Source organism: Cydia splendana, chromosome 12 (assembly GCF_910591565.1).
Source record: "Cydia splendana chromosome 12, ilCydSple1.2, whole genome shotgun sequence".
Taxonomy (NCBI): Eukaryota; Metazoa; Arthropoda; class Insecta; order Lepidoptera; family Tortricidae; genus Cydia; species Cydia splendana.
Window position 1 is genome coordinate 4,890,190 of NC_085971.1, and position 27,168 is coordinate 4,917,357.

General features: G+C 36.0%; 1 protein-coding gene across 1 annotated transcript; it reads left to right on the forward strand.

Moving 5' to 3' along the window:
* Window positions 1–65: 65 nt before the first annotated feature.
* LOC134795350 (translin-associated protein X) lies at window positions 66–26,941 on the forward strand. The gene is made up of 6 exons (XM_063767177.1): window positions 66–206; window positions 273–507; window positions 1,128–1,269; window positions 2,056–2,215; window positions 2,489–2,608; window positions 26,753–26,941. The coding sequence occupies exons 1-6, from the start codon at window positions 194–196 to the stop codon at window positions 26,932–26,934; spliced, it is 852 nt and encodes a 283-aa protein (XP_063623247.1). The 5' UTR covers window positions 66–193; the 3' UTR covers window positions 26,935–26,941.
* Window positions 26,942–27,168: the final 227 nt, after the last annotated feature.

Genomic DNA, 27,168 nt, shown 5'->3' on the forward strand with positions numbered 1-27,168 from the left:
TTGTACATCACTAAAAATAAAGCATTCCACTGATGAGAATGAATTATCTAACCAAAATAAATGCATGGCAAGCCTTATTTAAAAAATATAATTGTCAAAAATTTGCGAAGCGGGCACGCAAATTTGTGAAAAGTTGTTGTCAATTAATTCATTATTTTGGTATTCCTAACACATATTACTAATTTCCAATAGAATGTCAGGACGAGGTAAATATTAACTAACATCTGCTAAGCCGCAGAACCATGGCAAGCTTGTAATTACATGAATTTCAGGCAGAAATCGCCGTGGGAACCGCAGTCACCACCACAACCAGAACCACACTTTATCCTCCGTGGCCAAGGAGACGGCGGAGTCTCTGCCGGCGGATAGTCCGGTGCTGGCGCTCTTTAAAGCCACGGCGCAGAAGCTCACGGAGCGCCAGGACCGCCACGAGAGGCTCGTCAAACTTTCGAGGGATATCACCATCGAGAGCAAGCGGATTATCTTTCTCCTACATTCTTCTATAACGTAAGACATACTTATTTATTAATATTTTTAAATAAAAAATCAACATACTGTATCATAAACAAATTTTAGTCTCTCTTATAGTTATCTTGTTCATTTCATATTCAGAAGTCAAGGTTGGCATGTCAAATCCCCTGGTAATTAGCATACTGAAAAAACTGCTACTATAGTGTATCCCATCTAGACCTCAAAATAATGTAAACCAAAACACACTTGCCTTGGTAACTTATCCAACAAGGTGCAACATTTTGTATTCATTTAGTCACAAAACAGAGTTTTATTTTTCTCACTTTTACCACTGAGAACAACTGAGGAAAAAACAAATCACTAGTTACCATCAAAGTCTAACAAAAAAAGTAAGCAAAAGTTGTACTTTCATGGTAACTATTGGGAATAATTTTTCTCAGTTGTTACCACTGGGGACAGATAGGAAAAATTCTCAGTTGGTGCATAGAGAGATAAGTAAAGAAAGAGGGGTAACTCCATACATCAGTTTTCTTACCAAAACGCGAGTTATTTCGTAACTAGGGCATAACCCTTCTCTGAATCAAATAAACTATAGATTATCTGATTTCATTTACTCAAATAGAAGTCCTCAATAATTTCTTATAAACTGTTTTCAGCAAAGAATCTGCAGACAAAGTTCTCCAAGAGGCTAAGGAGCGAATTCAGAAGCTGATCCAAGGGCCTCTCAAGTATATTGGTTTAGAGCTTGAGCACAGCCCAGCGCACCTGCATGGCAGAGCTGTAACTGCAGGGTTTCAGGTATTTGAATTCTGTAGAATCCCCAGGAATCTCAATTATGATGACCACATGGCTTGATGATGACTAGTTATGGTGAACACAGCCAACCGCACCTGCATGGTAGAGCTGTAACCTGTAACTGCAGGGCACAGACAACACTTCCTCCAGACTTAGCATAGTCGCGCTACCCCCTCTGCCACGCATATGGTAATTTTACTCCATGTTCGAGTCGAAAGTGTCTTTGTGTGACGTCCGTGAACTCGTTCGTTGTTTGAACGGACCAATCACGGCACGGGACTTCGCTCACCTCGTCCCGCGCACCCCCGCATTTTTGGCATCATCGGTTGCATGAAATAATTGCTCTAAACTCGGTCTAGAGGATTCCTAGTCTATGCTGCAGGGTTTCTGGTAAAGAAGTTTTTAGAATACTTCAGAAAGTTCTAGGAATCTCAGTTATGGTGCTCCCACACTGGCAGTTATAATTATAATTATAACTGACAGGGTGTGGTGATTAGTTATGATTAACATTTTAATACCTACAAGAATAGATGATTATATGTTATATTGTTATCTGAGTACCCACAACACAAGCCTAGCTTACCATGGGACTTAGTCAATTTGTGTAAGAATGTCCCTATAATATTTATTTATACTGTTACTTCAATTTACAAATTGAAATTTTTAAATGATAAACACATATAAACACCAAAATTATTCCATACAAATCTACATATTTTATTACTCTTGAATGTAATAAAAAAACTAAAGCTTCCAAAATCTTCTTCATATTTTTGAATTCGCTTCTAGGAGTTCATAGAGGCATGGACATTCTTCACACTCATGGAACGCAAGGAGATCATATCATGGAAGGATGTGCAGACCCAATTGACATACACGGTGGCTGCTAAGGACTCGGAGGAGGAGCGGACAGTGGTCACCATGCTCACATACAATGATTACATGCTTGGTAAATACAAATCCTATTCTATAGTCTAAACCAGGACTAGACCAACACTTGGACTGCTATTTCAGATCTTAACAACTTTTTGTTTACTTAATTTTTTAAGCTAAAGAAAAATTCAATTTGAATTGTCAAGAGTGCCATATATGTTTTGTTTTTACGACCTTCCCCATTGTTGAGGTCTACTTTAAGAAAGACTTGAGAAAAATATCAGACTTGTGTCTTCTGACAAATTGAAATTATATAACGACTATTTCTTATTGATATTTCTGTTTTCAGGGGTAGCAGATCTAACAGGGGAACTGATGCGGAAGGCTATCAACAGCATCTCCAGCGGGGACAGTGAGGATTGTTTCTATGCTTGTCAGGTCGTGCGCGATCTGTACACAGGCTATTGCGGTGAGTGATTTCATAGAAACAGTCTTAACTGATCTTTTATTAGCTCCTCTTTGGGTTCAATATCCTAATACTAATAGTAGTACAAGTACCTCCAATGAAATTTCAATCTTAATTAAATGGAATAGAGTTGCTTTTGTATTGTTTCGTTCGATTTTAAATCAAAACAAATTAAACTCTTTTTCCTAATGGTAGGGGAGCCCAAGAGGGGATTTTTGTGTTTACTCGAGCGCGTCAGATTAAGGTGGATGTGTAGGGCTGTCCTGCCGACTAGCCACCAAAAGATGGCGTGATTGTGCACAAATTGCGGATTATCACTATTTCTTTCAGAACCCAAACAATTTTCTAAGATGTGTTAATATTGGCGCAAACAATAAAAAATATTACGTCTAAATCGAAATATATTCCACTCAACAGTGTCTCATTTCATCAAAATCTGACAAAACTGCAAAATATTGCAATTTCATGCATTCACGCACACTACCATATCCCCCAGTGTCAGTCTTGTGACCATTAAGCCAAAACAGACTAGAGGTCGCTAGTACAGAAGATGGCTTTTCTGATTACTCTCATTAGCTAACTAGGGACAAAAGTGTAAACTAGATGGCGCGGTGTAAGAGATGATTTTTTTTGCAAGATTAATTTAAGGTAAAGGCGCATCCAGACGAACTGAATTTAGCACCAGAATGGGCGGATTGTCTATGGTCACGGACGGTATATTCTGTAAGGCCTCGACAGACCTTGCTACAAATACCGGAATGGAACGGAAATCACATGCAATTATCGGTGAGGTATATAGAGGTCCATACAATAAATTCGTGACCGTATGCAGACCTTTATTATTCTTTTTTGCTCGACGCTGCCTTCGACTGCCATACATTTGTTATACTACCTACATAAGCAATACCCACATTATATGCACGTAGCGTACGTTTCGTGGCTCCTGGCCGAGGCGTTAGCTTGGTCCGATTTTAAGCTACCTACATTCCAAATTGTAAATTTCAAAGGTCACGATTACATACTTTCTACAATGTTTGTTTTCACACCGCAATGAATGATGAGTGTTTCCAAATGGTCCAAAAGAGCTTTTTCCAAAAAAAAAATAGACCTGAGTCTCACAGACCCTATATATTATAATAATTTGTTTATCTAGTTCTTCCAGCTCAAAATCACTGGCATATTCAATCCTGATAGTAAAAAAATCCTCCAAATATTTGTGGCTTTCCATTACAAATGGGTCCTTATACTTCAAGTGCAATAAGGTTCTTTCCAACTGAAATTCTTATAAAAAGGTTCTTATTGCACATGAAACATAAGGACCATTGCATTGTCTGAATGGAAAGCCACATTTGTATGGAAATTGTAGATTCCACTAAGTAGGTACGTCAAACCATGAAGTTATATTGTTTAAACTGGAGCGAGTTGTCAGTTTTTTTGCCATACTAATTTGAACCTTATCACCGAGACAGAATGTTGTTCGTACCAGACTAGAGAAAACGGTCCACATGAGATAGAAAAACCTGAGCCCTGTGTCTCACTCGCACATGTTGCCAATGTTAAAAAGATACCATTGTGATAGAAATTATATCAATATACTACTGAAATTCATTACCTTCTTATACTATTTTAGTGCTATATTCTAATTACAGTTCTGATATCGTTTAAGTAATTTGTTAATTATTATGATGTTAATATTATTAACTGATTAAGCCAAGCATGTGCGCAACAAAAAAAACAGTAAATTGAATATGGTAGAAATTGTAGTAACTTTGAATATTAATTGGTATCCCCAACTTGATGACGATTAGGGTCACCATGATGTCGGTACGATTTGGATCGGTCTTACAAAATTGTTATTTCCTACTTAATGTAAAAATAACTTTACCTAAATAGTATACTAATAAATAAATAAAGATATACTTATTTTGGCATGTTTAATTATTCGGTTCACGTAATGAGAGCTACATAATTGCCAAAAATTAAATCCGAAGTCCTTACATTACAGATTGGACATTACAGACTCATATTTTTATACATAGTATTTAATTACTGGAACGTTAATTCTAACTATTTATATATATGTAATCGATTCTATATAGGTTGGGCCGACATTTCCGTCAGTATACAAAAGCGGCAAATTTGAAAATGTTGTTTCAATTACAGATCTACGATGACGCTAACGCTTAAAGAATAGCTAAAGTATGCAAAAGGGAAGTCATCACGTATATGAACACACCATGAGTATGATATTGATAGTGATAGGTATTTTGTTAAATTATGAATTATGAAGAGCATAAATAGTGTAGAATGCCGGTTTACACAGTTAAATGTAAGTTTTTATTTCGTCGTGTGCTAATATTTTATCATTTTAGTCAATAATCAAGATAATTTCGTGTAAAAACATAAATTGTTACGCTACGCTAGGGCTTCACAAAATGACTAGTATCGATAACCAGTGGGCATAGTAATAATATAAATTTATTTGCGTTGCAAGTGTTGAAAGTAGGAATTAAATTCGCAACGAGTGGTGATAAATTAAAACACGACCGAAGGCAGCGTTTTTAATCGATACGATTTGCGAATTACCAAGTACAACTACAACGTTTTACCCGACCCTAGATATTTGTCTCGCTCTCTCTTATAGCTGTCTTTGATAGAAATAGAAAATATTTATTTGGCGTACAAAAACATACCTACATTACGGTAAGTACACCATAAAGTTAACAATACAGTAAACATACACCAAATAGGATGCCGCTCAGCATAAGCAGTGTCTGTAAGACACTACGCTGGTTTTCACCCAATACGTACGATGGACGTACGGCGGACCACCTTCCTCACAATAAACCACGATCGCATTGATCGCGATCCAATACGCCCATCCCATCTGTAACAGCTTTTATAACGACTAAAAGCTTTATAACGACTAAATTAAGTAAGGTTGTGTGAAGCGTTTTACAGAAGAGAAAAAAACTATATCCATCTCTTTTCTGGGGCAATTATACTAGCATAGGGTAAATACAGTATGATTCTCTCTGATTATGCACGAATGAGAAAAGATCCTGGCCAAACTATACATTCCATCTTATGCTAATATCCCACATTCATATGACTTATGGTCACCCTAATTAGAAAGAGATGGAGGGCTCAGGTTTGACCTCTCATGTGGACACACTTTTTGGCCAGTGTACACTATCCAGTTTACTCTCTACGTCCGTGCGTCAAACACGTACAAGTGAAGTACTAAAACGTGACGTAATGGAACGGACATCTCGGGACATTTTTTTAAGTGGTAGTACGGAATGCTGACGGTGTAGAATGAGCCCAAAAATGTGCATGGACACAAAGTTAAATTTCAATGCAGAACTGAAATATTCATGTTTTAGTTTAGGGGAAAGTACCTACCTAACCTAATGCAAGCTTTAAAGCTACTATTCCATCCGCTTACCGAGCGCGTCGAATGGGATGACCGCTTGGGCTAACCAGTATGGTCGTATTTTCCGATTATTCACAGTTCTTAGATCTCTAGAGGGTTCAGCCAAGATGCCAATCATTTGCGACAGAGAGACGTCAGAGTTTCGTTCGCTATGGCGCAAACGATTGATATCTTGGCTAGGCACTCAGTTCACACTACGTTGGACAGCGGTGAGAGAAACTCAATTCCCTAGTACTCGCCCGATATTTGTTTTACTCTGCCTGCTTATTAATTAACGATTGATCCGACTTTCCTTCTTCAAAGAATAAGTATTTCAAGTTAATTACTAAAGTGATACAAAAAGCTTAATATCACTAATAGATATTAGAAGTACTTATACATGCAGAGTGTAGTCTAGTCGACAAGTTCAAAATGGTGAAAAATAGAGATACTACTAAAAATACGTGTGATACCTGGATTCGGATGATGTATAGAAAAATGTATTCGAAGCGTTTATTAGAACACAAAAAAAATCAAAAGTTATAGACATAAAAGGCGGAAAAGAGAAGATACCGTCAACCGGGATGAATAGGGATGATAGGGGTGATAGGGAAGGTCTTCTAATAAGACCGCGTTTTCGCGTAGCAGCACGGGATATGGTAGCTGCTCTCACTGACCCAAGAAGAAAATCCACCCTGTATGTATACCTTTTCGTTGCCTGACCTAATATTAAGTAAGTTTCAATAATTGGTCAATGCACAAATTTATAATTCTTACGTGCTATTTAGTAGCTACTTCATAATACCGCATGAGTTTGTGCCGCACCATAACGATAGTACCTTGTAGTCGACCGGGGTACCACATTACGATATTATATAATAATAGTAGACAGTATTAACAGATTCTGCCCCATGTTCCGGCCCTGCCCAACCTTACGTGTAGCAGAGGAAGAAAGTTGGAAAGGGGCAGAATCTGTGAATACTGTCTACTATAATATAATAATGTGATACTCCGCTCGACCGCAATGGTATAATGGTTATATATTTTTTGATTCATATATATTTTATATAATTGTCACAAGATTTAAAAGAATTTTGGGTAATTCTTAACAGGAAATGAGTTCTGTGTCGAAACTTCGTAACAATTGTCATGTTTCTTGTGACAATTGTCATTAGCTTCGCCAAATAAGTACCTACCTACTTATTTATTGTATAATAGTATGCTGACTAGGTATTTTTTTACACTTAAATTTCATAGTTTTTTTAAATATTTACTTATCTTGAAAAAATTAAAAACTTCGTAATGTTGATTGATCAAGTGCGGGCTAAGCGTATTCAGTGCACTCCGCGAGCTCTTGAGATTTGCCTCAAAAATGGCGTGAATGGCCGCTAAGACCGAAATACTTGTTTTTAAATAATTATGTCATGCGTCGCCTGTTTGGGTTTGGATATGTATATGTAGGGCACATACTGACTGATACCATGGACAATATTGTATGTATGGCCATGGGACAAAACGGAAACGTACACATGCATTAGGGTATTTAGAGCCAGTAGACAGTATCATAACAACCGGTGTAGTGGTAGTGGTTACGAAGAAATTAACTAATTACGATTTTTTACTTTGGAGCAGCCTGTATGTGTTAGTAGCTCCTGAGGTAACCTTCTTCGACCTTTCTGATTATCTTTCTTATTTATGACACTAATAAGATTCTGACTTTTAATAAACGTCATTATTGCCGCACATTTTCGAACAAATTGTTAAAAGCACTGCCAAGGATTAATACAATACAGGGTATATTGTTTCAAATAAATAAATCATTCATTATACATACCACATGCTACAAAGTATATTTCAGAGTTTTTCAGGGCGAAACATTATTCCATACTTTATTCATTTTAGGCCCTGGGTAATGTTTAAGTAATCATAACTATTACAACACAGTAAACTAAAGAAAATAAAAGTATTTTCTTATTGTACTATTAAATTAAAAAAAAACAACATGATTTTACCAAATTTGAGTATATTTACAAATAGGTACTTATTTTTTTCATTTTCACTGGTTCTGTTGTGGCCAGGTGATATTTAGGATTTCACTCCCGTAGGCAGGATATCGGTAGCGGATGTTTGTGTTTGATGATCAGCTAAAAAGGATCAAAATAGATAATATTAACTAATAAGGAATGAGGATAATAAATTTTAAGAAAATCTAGTTGAGACTAGTTGAGTCTAGTTTTAAAGTTACTTAAAATGAAATTACTATACTTAAGTTTTTATATTATTTACAATTAATAAGCTTATTTATTTATTTAATAACATTTATACAACTTTATAACAAAACACTAAAACTTATATAAAAAAAAAACAATTAATTAAATTTGCCCTGTTACTATGTATGTTAGTTAGTGTATCTAGGTCAAATCTTGAAAGCTAAATTTAGGCTTACGGCTCGATTCGGAAAATGAATTAGATTTCTACTAGACTTCAACAAGTTACAATACGGATAATTTAAAGATATTTGTAAGGTAGATATGTCAAAGGTCATTGGGCGTTTTGTTCGGACATATGACCCACAGCGTACACAAACGAAATAGGGCTAGGTATGTAGGTAAATGTATCTGTACACGGAGAATTGAGAAAAAAATAAAAATCATTTCTCATCATTATAGCATTTTTGCAATGAATTAAGTCAGAACTATTGGAATTATTTCAAATATACTTTGAATAGCTGCTGTTAGATTACGTTGCTGTTGTTATATTGTTTAATATCAATAGGAACAAAAATAAAATCCAGTTCTAAAAAAACAATATTTTTATTCTGCTTAATCAAAATCAATTGTTAATTCGTCTAAAAAGGCAGCAGCAGGCGCGTCAATCACTTCTTGATGCCTGGCCCATGATAAAAAATAGACTACGCTTGCAGCATGTGCACAGCTTCCGACGGTTTAGGCGGAGTATGTCACTTTCTTAAGAGGGCACTTTCGAGTTAGGTCACGTTCTAAGGACGTCACTTTCTGAGGACGTCACATTCTGAGTTCGTCACTTTCTGAGGTCGTCACATTCTGAGCACGTCACTTTCTGAGAACGCCACTTTTCGTGGGCGTTACTTTCTGAGTACGTCACTTTTTTATACTAAGATTTAAGCGTATACTTGCACGAACAATGGATACCAGCAATCAGCTGTACGGCATACGGCCGCTTTTATGTATGACATATACAGGTTGTTTTTTCAGTCGCCATTGAAGGAAAATATGAATCTATAGCAGGCGCGGATCCACCGTTGTGGGCACGGTGGGCATGCCCACAACCCTAATAGGGTGCCCTATTGATTCCCCGAGTAGAATTACGCCGATTTTTGTTTCGCAGACGCTTTGGCAGAGGAACATTTGGCTGAATTTCAGTAGGTATAAGTTGATCGATACGCAGATTTACTTTTCGTAGAATGATAGTTTGGTGAACGTCAAAATTGCCCGAGTAAATTAACCATTGCACCATTGGCCGAAAGACGGTACCAAGGTACTTAGTTAAATAGCACTCGTAGCTCTCATAAGTATTTATATCAGCTGACAACTCAAATTATTAGTGATACAGAATATACAACAATTTTTTAAATTGTTAAGTTATGGAGTCTTAAATTTAAACATTCAGAAATTTTTGTACAATTTCTTAAAATAATTCCAGCTTTTAATTGACTGTCATAGGAGTTTTAGAGCGCAGGTCTATATGGGTATGAAAAGGGCCAGGGCAAAGACCTTACAAAAAATCGCATGCCATTTTTGGTGAAATTCCGATACTTTTTAAGTATAGGGGCAAGTGCTCTACATGTGGACATTTTCCAGATTTTGGCCTTTTGTTCATAAATCATAAACTATTGACAATGTCAAAAACTTATTTATTTCTTTTGAACAATAATTAAATAGTCTATAATTGCAGACTAGTTTTATCACGTTAGCTAAATAGGAACCAGAGATATAAAATAAATGTTAAAATTGATATTTGTGTCCATAGGTACGATACGACTACTGTTTGTACGGTCTGCCAAGAAAGTGGTCTACCACTTTTCGACTCTATCAATCAGATGATAGAGTCGAAAAGTGGTAAACCGCTTTCTTGGCTGACTGTACCTATGGACTGTATGATATTAGGCAGGTTTTGTACCTATGGACAATATTCTTGGTACAACTTTTCAGCAATTATTTTGGACTTGATATTGTCTCCAGGGTCTACAAAGACCTCGGAATCATCGATTAGTACGCAAAGCTTTAGACGAATAAAGCTTGATTTTGCGTTAGTCAGGGTGTCCATAGGTACACTACTCTGCCTCCTTTTTATTAACCATACTATTTAGTTATCAATTAAACATCTGGCGAAATGCGAAAACTGTAGAAAACTGTTGAAGCTTATTTTGTGATTATTTACACACTTGTATCATTTACCGAATTCACAAAAAACATTTATATTACGAGGATAAAAATTTAGTTACCTATTAATAAAATAACACTTTTATTATATACAACTACAAGTTATTAACATATTTTTTTTTCAGAGCCATAAAAATCTCTGTACATTTATAAATATGGTGAATAACTAATTGTTAGTAATATAAGAAAATGATTTTTTTTAAGTTCACGATATTAGTCTATCGTGAGTAGTTCTTTAAATACCGGCAGTGTCCACAGGTAAAACCGTCCACACTACTTATACTTATATGTAGTGTCATCGAGTGGCACTTGACAAAAACTTTAATTTTTTTTATAAAACCTTACTCGACTGAAGGTTGCTTGATGAAAAGATTACTCTACCAAATGAAATTCTTCTAATAATTGGTCTGCTAATTTACACAGAAGCGAACTGAATGATATGTGAATCAAGAGTCTACCAAAAGTTAGTCGATCAAAAGTTACATTTACGAATAATTGACTCTGCGAAACCATTTTCGGCGAAACGTTGTAAGCGAATCGACAATCTGCTAAAAATTGGTTGGTGGCAATTAGGGTAGGTACCCCAGCTACAGAACCTACAGCTGAATACAGAGCCCTAATTATTTACTAACAGGGGCAATTATTTCTAGGTTAATGCCAGCTTTTAATTTACAGCCGAAGGAGTTTTTTAGCGTAGTTATTAGTTATCTAAGTGTGTATAGACTGAAATAAATCGCTTGCGATCCCTCTGCGAATTTATTGGTCGGGGAATCATCAGGTCCCCTGAACCCCCACTTAACCGATTTTGGAGTGGCTGTGACCACAACCTTTTTTGAGGGCTGGATCCGCGCCTGATCTATAGAGGATAACGGGCGTCTGAATCCAAACGGCAACGACAGTTTCCTGTTATCGTCTATAGATTCGTATTTCCCTTCAATGGTCACTGAAAAAACATTCTGTATGTCATACATAAAAGTGGCCTTATACCGTACCGCTAATATAATTTCTGGTATCCATTGTTCGTGCAGGCGCACGGTGCACGTGCATGCTAAAAAAGTTACGTACTCAGAAAGTGACGAACTCCGAATGTGACGTCTTCAGAAAGTGGCGTTCTCAGAAAGTGACGTACTCAGAATGTGACGACCACAGAAAGTGACAAACCCAGAATGTGACGTCCTCAGACAGTGACGTCCTCAGAAAGTGACCTAGCTCGAAAGTGACCTCGTAAGAAAGTGACATACTCCGCCTAAACCCTTCCGACGGTAGTGCGATGGCCTTGTATACACGAGCAGTAATAGTTTTGAATACTATTTCTTCCAATAACAACACACAACACTAAGGGCCAGTTGCACCAACCACATTTGACAGACTGATCAACGTCAGCCGGCGCGCCCCGGCGCCTTACTATGAAACTTTCCATACATCAAAAATTAGCGAACTCTTTAACGGTACGAACAGTTTGGTGCAACTGACCCTAACACTATCTCGTACACATACTGTTGAATAACTTTTTTCTGCCGGTTGATACATAAAAAAAATTACATATTTAAAAAAGTGAGATTAAATTCTCTATTTTAAAACTAGTTTGGTCTCTGTACGGGAAAGTTCATAAAGCGGGTCAAAAACGCCCAATGACCTTTGACGTTTCCGCGATTCTGGAGGTCCTCTTGAACGATTTCGACAAGTTATGACTTAGATATCCAAGTCACATCTAGTCGATATCTAATGTAGATCTAGTTGATCTCTAAATCGTTGCAAGATCTTGTGATTATCTCGAAATCCGAATAGGCCTGTTACTTCCCGATTTCCGATTGAGCTGAAATTTTGCATTCATATGTAACTTGGAGGTTATTCCCACTAGTTACCACCATGTTGTTACCACCATCGAACTTTCCGTTTTGGTTTCTTGTGAACAATATGATAAATAATTATTAAAGCGGCAGCTGCACGACGACGTACGTCCATGGTTCCTGAGTACAAACTGGTCGATCGTCGGATTGCTTGCCGCGCGCGGCTGCCGCGCTATAATTCAAGATGGTGCCAAAAATGGCTCGCGAGCCAAAATACAGATTTGCCGCGGTCGAACAATGCTTGCGCGGCCGCCGCGCGATATCGAGACGCGGCTTAAGAAAAAGTGACCAAGGCCTCCAGTGCCCCGGGGTGGAATCGAACCAGCGTCCTCTGCTAGGTCACGGCGGCAAGGGCGAATTTTTCTATGTACAGTCGACGTCTTTGATATGTTTACATTTTTCGGTTTATTACAAGGGAGTAAGGTGCAAACATGTAAACATATCTTTGACGTCGACTGTATGTACATATTATTATATATTTTAATGTTTGTTATTACCTATTTTAATTTGTTTGACATGCCTAGAATTAATTTGTTATTTTAGAATAAGAATTGCTGTGCCCTTACAGGGTTCATGTCACTGTACTCGAAATTGTATTGTAACACCTTTATGTAGCAACATGGAAATGCAATACACAATAAACAATGATGATCGGCCTAGCCTAGTCAAAAATAATCTGAAGTAGATATGCATGATGCAGTTTGCAGGACAGGACCAGGTGCAAAAAAATATAAAGAATTAAATACGAATGTCACACATCGTGACAAACCATAAACGTTTATCGATTATATTATATATTCCTATACATATTTATACTCGCGCACGAAGGGTTCCGTACCATTAGGCCGCCGCCCCACTGCTGCGCACGCTATGTACACGACCCACGTTCCTATTAGTAGGAGATCCCACATATATGGTCGACCTTCACCAACCTGTCTGACGGATGAAACTATGAAAATATGAAAGAAAATATGTTCCAGAACATACATAAGGGGTCATCCATTAATTACATCACACGTTTAGGAGGAGGGAGGGGGTCAAGAAAATGTGACATGTTGTGACAAGGGGGAGGAGTCACAAACTTTGTGACGTCACTTTAACTTCATCAGTAACCGAAAATTTATTTAAATTATTTTATACGCCAATATACATTTAAATAACAAGTCTTAGAAACGATAATCGTTTTTATTCGTTTAATTTTATTTCTTAATCAGTTTTGGGTTATAAAATTACTAATATTTCTTTTGTCAAAAATATTTTGATAAAATATTAAATAAATATTTGCCGATTTCGTTGATGTGACGTCACACCAGGGGGGAGGGGTTTGCCAAATGTGACCAAGTGTGACAAGGAGGGGGGGAGGGGTAAAAAAACCTAGAAATTCGTGTGACGTAATTAATGGATGACCCGTAAATAGGGTTGCCTAAAGAAATATGGTCAAGGCTATTTTTAATAAACTTTTGAAAAAAAATTTTTTTTCGTCAAATTTCACCGATTTGTCTGACGAACGAAATAAGTTTCAATGGAAAGTATACAACTTGTACAACATAAATAAACTAGGTTGCCTATCTTTTTCCGGTCACTATTATGTGGTTGCCGTGTTTAAAGAGGTGATTTTATATCGATAATTGCACTCATCTATCTGACGCTTGAATTATACATCGAAATGATGGCAATTTTATTGCAAATACAATGGTATAGGGTTGCCTGCGAAAATCCGGTCACAAATAAGGGTTGCCAGGATTTTAAATAAAATAAGAAGGGAAGACTTTATCGATAACTCATAAACGGCTTAACTGATCAAGTTTGTTTTAATTTTATTTGAATGAGTTTTTTAGGCACTATTTTCATGATTTTTTTCATATTTTTTGTTTATATATATTATATTGTTTGCATATTTATCCAACGACATGTCACACTATGGGATTGAAGCGAAAAAAATGGATACATACATTTTTTTATTTTTCTTCGGTTGATACCTATGTTGTGATATGTCATTTGATATGAATTTTAAAATGAATAAGGTTCTTCAAAAATTTTTTTTTGCTAAAGTAAATATTTTAGGAAATAATCGCTTCGAAAGAAACAAAATGTATGTGAGGATTTTTTTTTCGTTTCAACCCTATGGTGTGGGGTGTCGTTGGATAGGTCTTCCAAAATTAATAGGGGTTTTGGAAGAACATTTTTTGATTAAGTGAATATTTTCGGAAATAATCGCTTTGAAAGAAACAAAATGTGTGTGACAATTTTTTTATCGTTTCAAACATATAGATAGTGTGGGGTGTCGTTGGATAGACCATTCAAAATAAATAGGGGTATATAAACAACATTTTTTGATAAAGTGAATCATTTCGGAAACAATCGTTTAGAAAGAAAAAAAATGGCTTTTCCTTCTAACTTTTGAACCATTGGTCCAAAAAATATGAAAAAAATCATGCCTTAAGAACTCATTCAAATAAAATTAAAACAAACTTGCTTAGTTAAGCCGTTTATGAGTTATCGCTAAAAGTCCTTCCTTCTTATTTTATTTAAAAGCCTGGCAACCCTTATTTTTGACCGGATTTTTGCAGGCAACCCTATACCATTCTATTTGCAATAAAATTACCATCATTTTGATGTATAATTCAAGCTTCAGACAGATGAGTGCAATTATCGATATAAAATCACCTCTTTAAACACGGCAACCACATAATAGTGATCGGAAAAAGATAGGCAACCTAGTTGATTTATGTTGTACAAGTTGTATACTTTCCATTGAAACTTATCTCGATCGTCAGACAAATCGGTGAAATTTGACGAAAAAATGTTTTTTCAAAAATTTATTAAAAATAGCCATGACCATATTTCTTTAGGCAACCCTATTTATTTATGTTCTGGAACATATTTTCTTTCATAAAATATAAGTTTCATCCATCAGACGTATTGGTGAAGGTCGACCATATATGTGGGATCTTAGACCATATACAAAATTTCGTGGGCTTGCCCACGGTTTGTATTAAAACGTGGGCCGTGGATGTAGCGTGCGCAGAAGTGGGGCGCCGGCCTTAAGCAAAAAACGGAAAAAGAATCACGTTTGTTGTATGGGACCCACTTAAGTATTTATTATATTCTGTTTTTAGTATTTGTTGTTATAACGGCAACAGAAATACCCGGAATGGTGGTGTGGTCTGGCCTAGTGGGTAGTGACCCTGCCTATGAAGCCGATGGTCCCGGGTTCGAATCCTGGTAAGGGCATTTATTTGTATGATGATACAGATATTTGTTCCTGAGTCATGGTTGTTTTCTACGTATTTAAGTATTTATATATTATATATATCGTTGTCTGAGTAGGTACCCACAACACAAGCCTTCTTGAGCTTACCGTGGGGCTTAGTCAATTTGTGTAAAAATGTCCTATAAATGTCCTATAATATTAAATACATAATTTGTATGAAAATTTCAACTGTCGGACGACAACGGAAGACGGACGGACGATCAAACGGACAGCGGAGTCTTAGTCTTCGCCGTATTCCTTGAAAGGGGTTATTCTATGGGTCATTTGCAATGATTTAAGTCCAGTCAACCAGGGGTCAAAACTCATTGGTTTTCAAGTTATATGAGTTTTTAGTTTTTTGTTTACAAAACCCGCCTTTCGACTAAAAAGTGGTAATTGTGAAAAAACTACTCAAATTTGGACGTAAAAAAACATTCACCTAATAGCCAATAAACTAATGATTACGTGAAATAAAAAAAGATTGCCAAAACTTTCCAAAATTTTCAAAAAAAAAGGATTTGAAGTCACAATGTTTTTGTAATTTTCCCCAAACTTTGTAACATTTTAAGGCATTACTTTAAAAAAAAGTATGACACTTTGCGTACAAAATACAGAAATGAGTTCCTCAGCTTTCCAAAAAAGTACGAATGTCGACATGTTCTCTTAAACTTTTTAAAATAATAATAATAATAGCAGAGCAGGTAGGTACCGAAGACAAAAAATGCTTACGTAGAAACTAATTACCGTAATGACTTGACATGTATTAGGTACTTACCGAAAATGTAAAATAAGTTTATGGCAAAAATTTCATTTTTGGTACAAGCTTTTATCGCTGACTATACTTTTCTTACGACAGACAACTAATACTCATTATAAATTCTAAAAACCCCTAACACAATTAGGTTGCGTTGTTTCATCACAGAGTTCCTATGGCCACCTCCTGTCTCCATCATCAGATCAGTTCGACAGTACCATATTATTGTATTGTCATCAGGCTTAGCACGGTCGTGTTTTTATCCCTTGTCACCATGCCTGTCACGTTCTAACAAGTATGTAAGTGCGAAAGGGACGCGCATAGTGATAGTCGATAAAAATGGAACCGTGCTGAGCCCGCAGAACTACATACAGCTGTAAATTTTCATGACGCTACGATCCTTGGAAGATGGTTAAATTAGTTACCTTAGATTCCATTACATAGTTAGTTACATACAGGTCGAGAGTTCCTATGGCCACCTCCTGTCTCCATCATCAGATCAGTTCGACAGTACCATATTATTGTATTGTCATCAGAACTACATACAGCTGCCAATTTTCATGACGCTACAATCCTTGGAAGATGGTTAAATTAGTTACCTTAGATTCCATTAAGTACATAGTTAGTTACATACAGGTCGACCTAATAAAAGCCTGTTAATGAGTTTTAGTTTAGGCGTCCGTATAAATAAATCCAGCGAGTAAACCACAACCACAATACTCTTGCGTACAATAGTCTAATTTACGGTGAACGGGAAAAAAATAGAGCGGTAGGTAGGTAGGTAGTTTAAAAAAACGTATGCAGAAAAACGCACAGCTTATCTATGGAATAAGTACCCTTCACACTCTCGCGGACTTAATAATAATTTATTATAAATGTTATGATCTTATAAATTTGTAAAATCAATGAAAATTCATTTATAATTTATGAATATATAATTTTTATTTAAAATCATTGAAAAATTATCACCTTACTACCAATCCCAGTTTTGAACTGATAATTGATTAACGAAAATTCCTAGAAACCCTTAGAAAGCAAATCTGGCCTGACCTCCGATTAGGTAGTTACATGTACTAATGTAGGGATCAAATTTTAACGGAAATGGTTTGTAAGCTAAACTATTACAACATATTTTGTGAATTATATACCCTTACGTTATTACCATCTATTGAGTAAATTAGACACTACTTAGTTAGGTCACCTGTGTTAAAGTGACATCTATGTTGGTTATTATTAAACTGAATCTCGCCATCTTGTTTTACATGGATAGTGTAAAGATCACTCACACAAACAAGCGCTTAACTAAAATCTTCGCATTTTTCAAATGGTTTTTAATTAAAAATATTGAATAATTAGTCATTATTTTTAACTTGGCGACGACAGACGATTATGCACTACCTAAACATCAAGGTTGTAAGTGCTGTAAATCTACGTATTAAGAGAAAATTGACCAATAAAATTGTATGAAATTCGCATAAGGAGAACCACCTTAAGATATGAATGATATCTTGGTACCCCGTGTAGTCTAACTTTACCCCTTTTAGCCATCTATGTTGAGCCCTTGGTTGGTGGGGAGTTGGTGAAGGGTTCAATAAATTGTTAAGCAGATTGTGGATTTGGTCATATTAGTCCAAATTAACGCTATAATTGTGCTATTACTAAATCTGAAAATTATCTGCACGCATTTCCTTAATCTGACGGTTACAATGTAAAAATTAGGCGTCAAACAAACTTGTGTTCGTCAGATTAAGAAAATGCCTACAAATAAGTGTTATATTAATGTGGGATTATGTTAGGCCTCGCAATAAAAACCAAAACTAAACTTCACTTGTTTTATTTAAGTAATAAAAACTAATTATATGGAATATTTAACACCTTCACGCACGTTTGCTCACCATTCAAATCGTTCTCCCCGTCCCTTTCGCACCTCTTGTCATCCTTCTCTCTCCCTTACGTTCCGTTTCACGCTATCCCCTTACGTTCCATTCCTACATTAAGTTATAGAAAAAATATAACATTAAAGTGGACAAAAACGACCAAACCCACAAACTGCTATAACGATTTTCTAACCCTCTAAATTGTAGACACTTTCCGGCTCCCTGGAAAAAAAAGCTTTATATAACTTTTTTTTCTTCTTATCATCTAATATTTAGATTCCAATAGGTCTGTATGACCATAGAATAAAGAAGTAACGAAGAAAAGTAACTCAGTACATTGCTACACGGCTCACGTAAATCGCGTTATCTTCGCCGGTACCTCGAATGTCTTCGCGTTATTTTTAGATGGCGTTGTTATCAATAAATAATAGTGACATCTAGTGAGGTAGCAATGAATCACACCGTCAAGTAACCATATCTAAGAATTGATTTAATATTTTGACGCCTGCGCCACTTCAGTTTTGGTCGAGAGGTTTGAGTATTTGACTTGCAATTCTGAGTACTCGGGTTCGAGACCCAGCTCCGGTGGCACTTTTTTATTTTATTTTACATTATCCGAAAAATTTTAATCAAAAAATTTTTTTTAATGTATCATACAATTCATGAAGTAAACATTGTTACATCCATAAATGTCTCTGAAGAGACCCCTACATATTAAAAATTATAAAAAAATCAAAAGCATCCTATAGGTATATGTAAAAAACATAATTAATAAAAATATCTTTGTATTTAACGCCATGTATTTATAATGTGAGAGCGTTTGTTCTACAGTGTAATGTATAGTGGGAGATACCATGGTATCTGCCACTATACATTACATTTTGTATCTCAATGAGATACAAAAGATATACCTACAATACTCAAAAGTATGTTTTCACGAAATGAAAGCAATAATAATCTTATGTTAATTTGTGCTCATATATCATATTAAAACAAGGAGTCCTTGGACCTAGAATATACTTACCGATAGGTATGTAATATGTTTCTCTCAAATAGTTAATATTAGTTGTTCCTGATTTATAGATTTTTCTTAGTGATGTAACGAATAATACTTATTACAAATAGAATCTAGATATTTACCTATCATTGAGATATGTTGAGATACAAACTTAAAATTGCAGTTGTCCCCTGGACACCAACCTCATTTTCCTTCACTCTAGTTTCGAAAAAAACTCCCTTACTTTAGTTGGGTTTTGTATGAAATATTTGACACAACCAAACTTATGTTTTGAATGCGTTGACTTAAAATTTAAACTCCCCTCTTGGTGCTAACGTCAGAAACTAGAATACCTACTCGTAACGCTATGGCTTTTCATGTAAAACTTTATTTAGGCTTATTCTGTTTATTTCATATTTTTACAGCCTACGCCAACACACTTACAAGAAATTAAAATTTTAAATTACAAAGAATACTTTTTAAACTACAAACACAACCCCCTTATCAGTAAATAAACGCATACATTTTTAAAATTTGCTGCCTTTTTCTATTGACAATGTTGGTGTACCAGAGTATAAATGTGGCTTTCCATCAGAGAAGGGTCCTTATGGTTATGTACAATAAGGACCTTTTTATCAGAATTTCAGTTGGAATTTCAGATGGAAAAGACCTTATTGTACTTGAACCATAAGGACCCTTCTGTGATGGAAAGCCACATATTACAAATTATAGTTACAGCAAATAGGATCCTGTTGTCAACTATCATTGAACACAGAACACAGTTGTGGCAATTCAGCAAATGTAATGAAGGTGGGTAGACAAAAATAAAGCATGGATTGAAATAAGGATAAAATTTATTAATGGGTATTAATAACTAATTAAAAATTTTTCATTGCATCGATCTGCATCCATTGAAGCAGGAATTGACAATTTCATGTTTCTCCTCTTATTCCATATAAATTATATTTTGTCACTTAATTTTTTCAGATATAATACATTGTTGTTGTTGATTGTTCAACGGCAACCCGTAGGTGTGTAGGGCCTCCACAACATCCTTCCACGCTTTTCTGTCTCGAGCATCCATCTTGGCCTCGTTCCAGCTCAGTCAGATATAATACATTGACCAGTAGTAACTCTATCCATTGGTTAGCAGGCGTACGATGTTTAACGACATGTTTCCCCTTCTAAATTTAAAAAATATTTCCAATTGTTCGCTTTTCGGGTGATAGGAGCTAGAATGGGAGCACCTGAAATCAAAAAAATAATTTGTTGCATACAAAAATATTTTAAAGATACAATTCTGACCAGGGACCGAATACCAGTATATTTTTCATACAAATTAACGGGTATTCAATTTCGGTATCACGGTTGTTTATGTATATTTTTGATTCCTGATTCTATTCACTATAGTTTTGCATTTAATTTAGCTATCTTATCAATCACTATCCTTACTTAAATACTATTCTAAAATAAAAATAAAATACTGTGAATGCTATGTGATATTTTATTATTAGTTATACCGGATACCGGTAACGGTCCCTAATTTTTACAAAATTTTTTGGAAGGAAAGCAAGCATTCATCATAAAAATCATTATGTTTTCAAAATAAAGTCCGTAACTTGAGTGTTTAGAACTACATCTGTATTTTCTAAAAATTGTTACTTTTCAATAAAAAAAAAACAACCTTACATTAAGACCTTTCTGTAAAACTAGATTATATTAACAACGTTGTTACTGAGGATTATCTTACATGGTTTGAAATTAAGAACTGGAAAACTTATAGTTACAGAATAATTATACTCTTATTTTACTAATAACTGAGCAACCAATAGATTACATATTTAACCAATAAATTCTGTTCACTAAAGTAAAACCAGCCATGAGTGATTTGCTTCATTATTTTCGACAGTAAATAATGTCAAAGCACCACTCAAGTTTACATAGGTACCTAACCGTGTTCACGGTCGTTAGTTCGGGATTGACAAGAGGTTAAAATAAAAAGTTATATGTATAGAGCGTTGAATATGTTAAAATGTTTCAGTAGTTTACATTAAATAACCTTTAATAAACTTACCTGATGCATATTATTAATCCATTGCAGGCAATATTCATCACTGATTGGCAAACACCCTCTCCTCAGGTTTGTTTGACCTGCTTTAGTTTAATTCTGATGGTACTTCAGGAATCCACAGGAATTCAGTACCTATTGTGAACTACATTTCGAATAATATCAAATACCGAACCGAACTAAATTTAACCCATGAAATAAAAAAAAATTATAATGATGTTATAAACATAAACAGACGCTACGCGGTAGGCGGCCGTCGACGACATGGTCCCGAGGGCCTATCGCGACCCACGTACGACATGTTGCCTCCCTGTCACACTTAGTACGAATTTATAGCGACAGAGAGGCAACACGTCGAACGTGGTTCGCGGTAGGCCCTCTGACAGTTTATTTTTAGTGTTGCCATTGATTTTTTTAGTCTCCCTAAATATATCTGTCATGTCATTATTGTTTCTGCTTCTTAATTGCACATGTTAATGGATCAAATAAAAAAATTATGTCCAAAAATACTTTTTAAATATAAATCTACTATAATGTTTGAATTTAAAGAAACATGCCTAAAATTTCCAGTCGTTTTTAGGGTTCCGTACCCAAAGGGTAAAACGGGACCCTATTACTAAGACTTCGCTGTCCGTCCGTCCGTCCGTCCGTCTGTCACCAGGCTGTATCTCACGAACCGTGATAGCTAGACAGTTGAAATTTTCCCAGATGATGTATTTCTGTTGCCGCTATAACAACAAATACTAAAAACAGAATAAAATAAAGATTTAAATGGGGCTCCCATACAACAAACGTGATTTTTGACCAAAGTTAAGCAACGTCGGGAGTGGTCAGTACTTGGATGGGTGACCGTTTTTTTTTTGCTTTTTTTTTGTTTTTTTTTTTATATGGTACGGAACCCTTCGTGCGCGAGTCCGACTCGCACTTGCCCGATTTTTTAAGAAGCAGCATTATAACAACACCCCGAAGTAGGGTACTGTTTTAATAGAATTACAACCCGTACTTGGTACAGTTTCTATTTACGCAGTTAGCTCCCTAGTGAACATAATTTGTAATTTAAATACATGCGTCCATTCTAGCAACAGCCTAAAAACTAAGTATATTTTTTGTAGAACATTTTATTAAAAAATACAATAATACGTTGTTGTTATTTATATTAGCTAAGATATACTTAATTTATTTTACCGTGGTCATAATAAGAATTTGAAACGGAACGTTATGCGAACACAATCTTGATAATAAATTTGTGTGTATCTGAAATTCTGAACCACGCGGCGTTGCCAAATCGCAATGACCGCCAAACCACTGACTAGACAACGTCGCATCCTGTCGTTGCATTGTGTACCTACTCATTATTCGAGTTAGTGTAGTATCAGGTTGCCAGTTTCAATGAACCAAAAAATAAATAAAAATATTCCTTTAGTCTAGTTCATGTTCTAGTCTAGTTTTGTATAATTAATGAGTAGAGCTAAATAATTTGTTCAAAATACTGTAATGGTTGATTTATATAACTAAAATTCTTCAATTATGCAGAGTCTATGCGAAAACCCTACGACTCTTCTCCTTCCACACAGGCTCTAGTACCTAATGAAATGTTCAAATGTGACGTCCCACGGTCAAAGGTACCTTATGGCGGGTATGGAGTTATGCATACCCCAGTAATCTACAATAAATAAGCTATCGATAACACAAAAGATCAACCTTCTAGGTTGCGTAGTTACAGAGATATGATTTTTTGAAAATAATGTTGTGAAATTAGCAACTTTACGATAGAGAAGTTTTAAGTTTAGCCGCCTAAAAAACTATGTTCCTGAAGTAAGTTACATAGTTGACTACAAATAATAATACCTTATATATCTGAGATTAAAAAATATTGCGACTTGTTCTGTAATGCAAATAGAAACTTTTGATATCGACTGATTTATGTGTATACTAACCAATCTCTTGAAAATAAAGTTTTATTTCATTTTCACGATTGATTGCAATGAGCTCTCAAGATTTAAATTTTATCTATTAGAAAACGACACTGACAGACAGTTTAAGCAAAAAACAATACCGATTTAGAGGTGAAAATGTATTTTCTGACTTTTTCATATAAAATCACAAAATTGAATATTTTTACTTTTAATGTGACACACAATCAATTTTTCTGAGCACATATGAAAGAAATTCTGTCATTCAAATGAAATAAATCCTAAAACCCCAACTAAATACTATATTTAACCCCTTATGCCACTTTAAACTTACATAACAATAACAGTATTTGCTCCATACATTTACGAAAAGGTACCTTATGGAAATAAATCTAATAATACATCACTACAAAATATCAATCATATTACAGTTTATCTTTTATGAATAGAAAATATTAATTTACATTAAACTGCCCCAAATTTAATTAGTTCTTCGTCATAATAATCTTAAAAAAGACCAATAATTTGTATGTAATGAAAAGGTACCTTGTGATTAAGTTACATGATGAGGCATGATGATGATGGAACAGTTAGGATAAACTAATAATATTTTGGGGTTAAGATGGTATAAATCGTCTATTTCTTATCAATAATATATTTCGGTTGCTATTGAAGATAAGCGGTATTGAGGTTCAATGACCTCAGATATTCCATAAGGTAATGCGTCGGGTATTGGCATTTTTCAGCAAACCAATGGCTGATTTACTGCATGCGACCAAACCAAATGAAGATTATTCTAGTTAAGAAAGACTTGACGAGAGTAACTTTGGTATAATAGCAGGCTACTTGGATTTGTGATGTCGGTCGATGTACGGTCATAATATTTGCGAGGCGCCCCAACCAGAACTGAAATTATCAAATTAGTTTTGCAGAATGCTAATACAGTTCTCTACCAAACTTCTTTTCCGTATTGACTAGTTTTTTTGGGAATTTTCAATCTTTTTTCCATAAGGTACCTTTTCTACTAAACTCTGAGACGACATTACTAGGCTTATAACTAACCTATAACAAAAATAAAAACAGGTAAACAAACGTTACGCATTAAGGTTTCAGATCACACAATAAAAAAAAATAGAGCATTTTTTCACCTCTTTACAAAACATTTCATATCTCCGAAACTAGAAACCCTCATAAGGTACCTTTTTCCGTGGAACGTCACAAATAGACTTTCCAGATTTGAAATTTGTAATGTAGGCAACATAAGCTGAGAAATTTAAACAATCCCATCCACATAAAATTAATTGTCGCCGTTGTGATTTTCAACCGTAGATGAACGGTGTCAAGTCATTTATTGTATGTTGTATGTGTTTTGGAAACTGTAAAAAAGAAGTTTGAAGTATAAAAATGTAGTTTTTTAGCAATATTTATTTTTAATCGGAATCCGTGCCTGTATATAAATTTTAGGTTTCTCTTTTTTTTCGTCAATATGGCAACTTTGTTTAGCATACACTGGCACGCACTGGTGTGCACCTTGCGCACGCGCCACCTACCGGAATACGACGTTCGTTATTTAGTCATTTAACTTACAAAAAAAGGTTCCATCAATTTAAGCTGATTCAAGTAGCCGACTCTTAGAGGATATAACCAACGGAGACGCCATGTCTAAAATTTTCGGTACAAAATAGTCTGCCGTTTTTTGCGGGGGAGGGGCACATCAAATGTATAGGTACGTCATGTCAGATAAACGTCAGTCCATACATATGGTTGACCATTGGCCGCCTATTTTCGACAGAGGGGAACGCCTGTTAATGGCGGCTCCATTGTTAATTACTCCGAGAGCCGACTGGTAAAAATTGCCTTAAATGATTTTCCAATTTTAGGTGTTATAAAGTGATAATTTTGTACGATTAAGTTTCATATTTATAAATATTACGAATTGGGTTATTTAAGTGAAACAATGTGGCGAATTCATCAATATTATTTTTCATGAGTGTATAGTAATGCCATCTATGCTTTGATTAGTCTATAAGTCTATAAGCTATAATAGAATTGATTCAAATTCAATTTGTCATGCTACTTCAGTCAACCTCAGTACTTTTTGTACCGAGACTAACTGAAATAGCAAGTCGCGTTCGTACGTTTCCGCGAAAAAACGATGGAAATAGTTATTTGTACAACAAGAGATCAAAGTTTGATATTTCTTCGAGTGCTTATTTTGAGTCCCGTGCAAGCGAAAGATTCTATAAATTTAGAATCTTGAGCATAGTAAGGGACTCAAAAGCGCACGAGATGTAAATAACTTTGATCTCGTGTAGTACACAAAAGTTTTCACCTGAGCAGTGAGAACATATTAGACAACTTGAAAAATGTAATCCTTCTTCGTCACTTAATACCTATGCACCTATGCACTCATGTTTTCTTAAGATATACAAACAATTAAGTTTAATTACCGCAATCGAACACGAAAACAAAACGTAATAATAAATTTCAGTAAAATAATATGGAAATAACGAATATCAACCGACACTTCAATCGACAACTTTTTTTTTGTAAAAAAAAAAGCTTTGTAAGATACGGTCCGAATTGCGGATACGTACTATTTGTCAACTATAGTAGAAATTCTTAAAAGTAAAATAATTAATTTTGCGTGATAATCTGTGTATTTTTTGAGTTCATTATTTTAATTGTACAATAAAATACCTAAACTATAGTGTTTTTATCAGTTTTTATCAAATCTTAACTTTAGCTTAATTAAATAATTATTAAGAATTCATACTCGTACGGAGCTCGTACGTGGTTTGGAACGATGCGTTCTGAAGTTTTTCGGGGGTCTATTATAAACAGTCAATATACCGTTGAATGTCGTTTGAACTTTTTTCGTCTGTTTCTTTTTGCTAACAGTGTAGGCTTGTGCCTGCTCGGTCACTACAGAGAGCGCTCCGCTCTCGGTCAATCGGTCAAACGAACTAGTTCGGTCTTTTAGTTCCTTTAGTTCAGTTCGGTCGTTGAGAGCCGGGAATGAATAGGAGTCGATTTTTCATTGGTTTCTTTCCAATCTTTGGTAACTGAATACAATTCAACTTGTACGATACGATGTGTCGGTATTAAACATTAAAACACCTTAACATAATTTAAAAATGTGAAATATGTCGAAATATATTTGATTTTCCTTCATATTTTACGGGCTTAGGAGTGTCACGTCGTTCTTTCATCTCGTTCACACTCGTGCCAGCGACATTGACAACCGTTTCGTTCAGTCTATTTTTCGTTTCACTCAGTCAAGCGCTCTCGAATCCCACTGAACTAAAGGACCTAAAGACCGATTAAGAGCGCGCAAAAAGATTTAGTTCCTTTCGGTCCTTGATGGGATTTCATTCTTAATAGTTCTTAGTTCAGGACCGACTCAAGCCTATAACAGTGTGAAAGGGACAGACTTAAGTATTTCGAACTTGTATTAGACCCTGCATGTTGAAATTACATTTGACTATAAAAGTCACTTGAATGTCATTTTGTCTCACTGTTTTTAAGAAGCAAACCCTTGTTCGAGCTGCTGAGGTGAAAATAATAATGCACTACATCTGTACTCGTTTTTGTGACAGGTTTATTCGGCAGCGGACGCGAGCTGGCGCGCAAGACGTCGACGACGCGCGCCAGCGTGGCCAAGGTGGAGGGCGCCGTGTACGCGCTGCGCGTGCGCGGCGGCGAGGCGCCCGCGCCGCTGCTGCTGCCCCGGCCCGACCTGTGGGAGCGCGACCATGACGAGGATGAAGGGTTCTACTAGCTGACGTCACGTGGCCAAGGTGGAGGGCGCCGTGTACGCGCTGCGCGTGCGCGGCGGCGAGGCGCCCGCGCCGCTGCTGCTGCCCCGGCCCGACCTGTGGGAGCGCGACCATGACGAGGATGAAGGGTTCTACTAGCTGACGTCACGTGGCCAAGGTGGAGGGCGCCGTGTACGCGCTGCGCGTGCGCGGCGGCGAGGCGCCCGCGCCGCTGCTGCTGCCCCGGCCCGACCTGT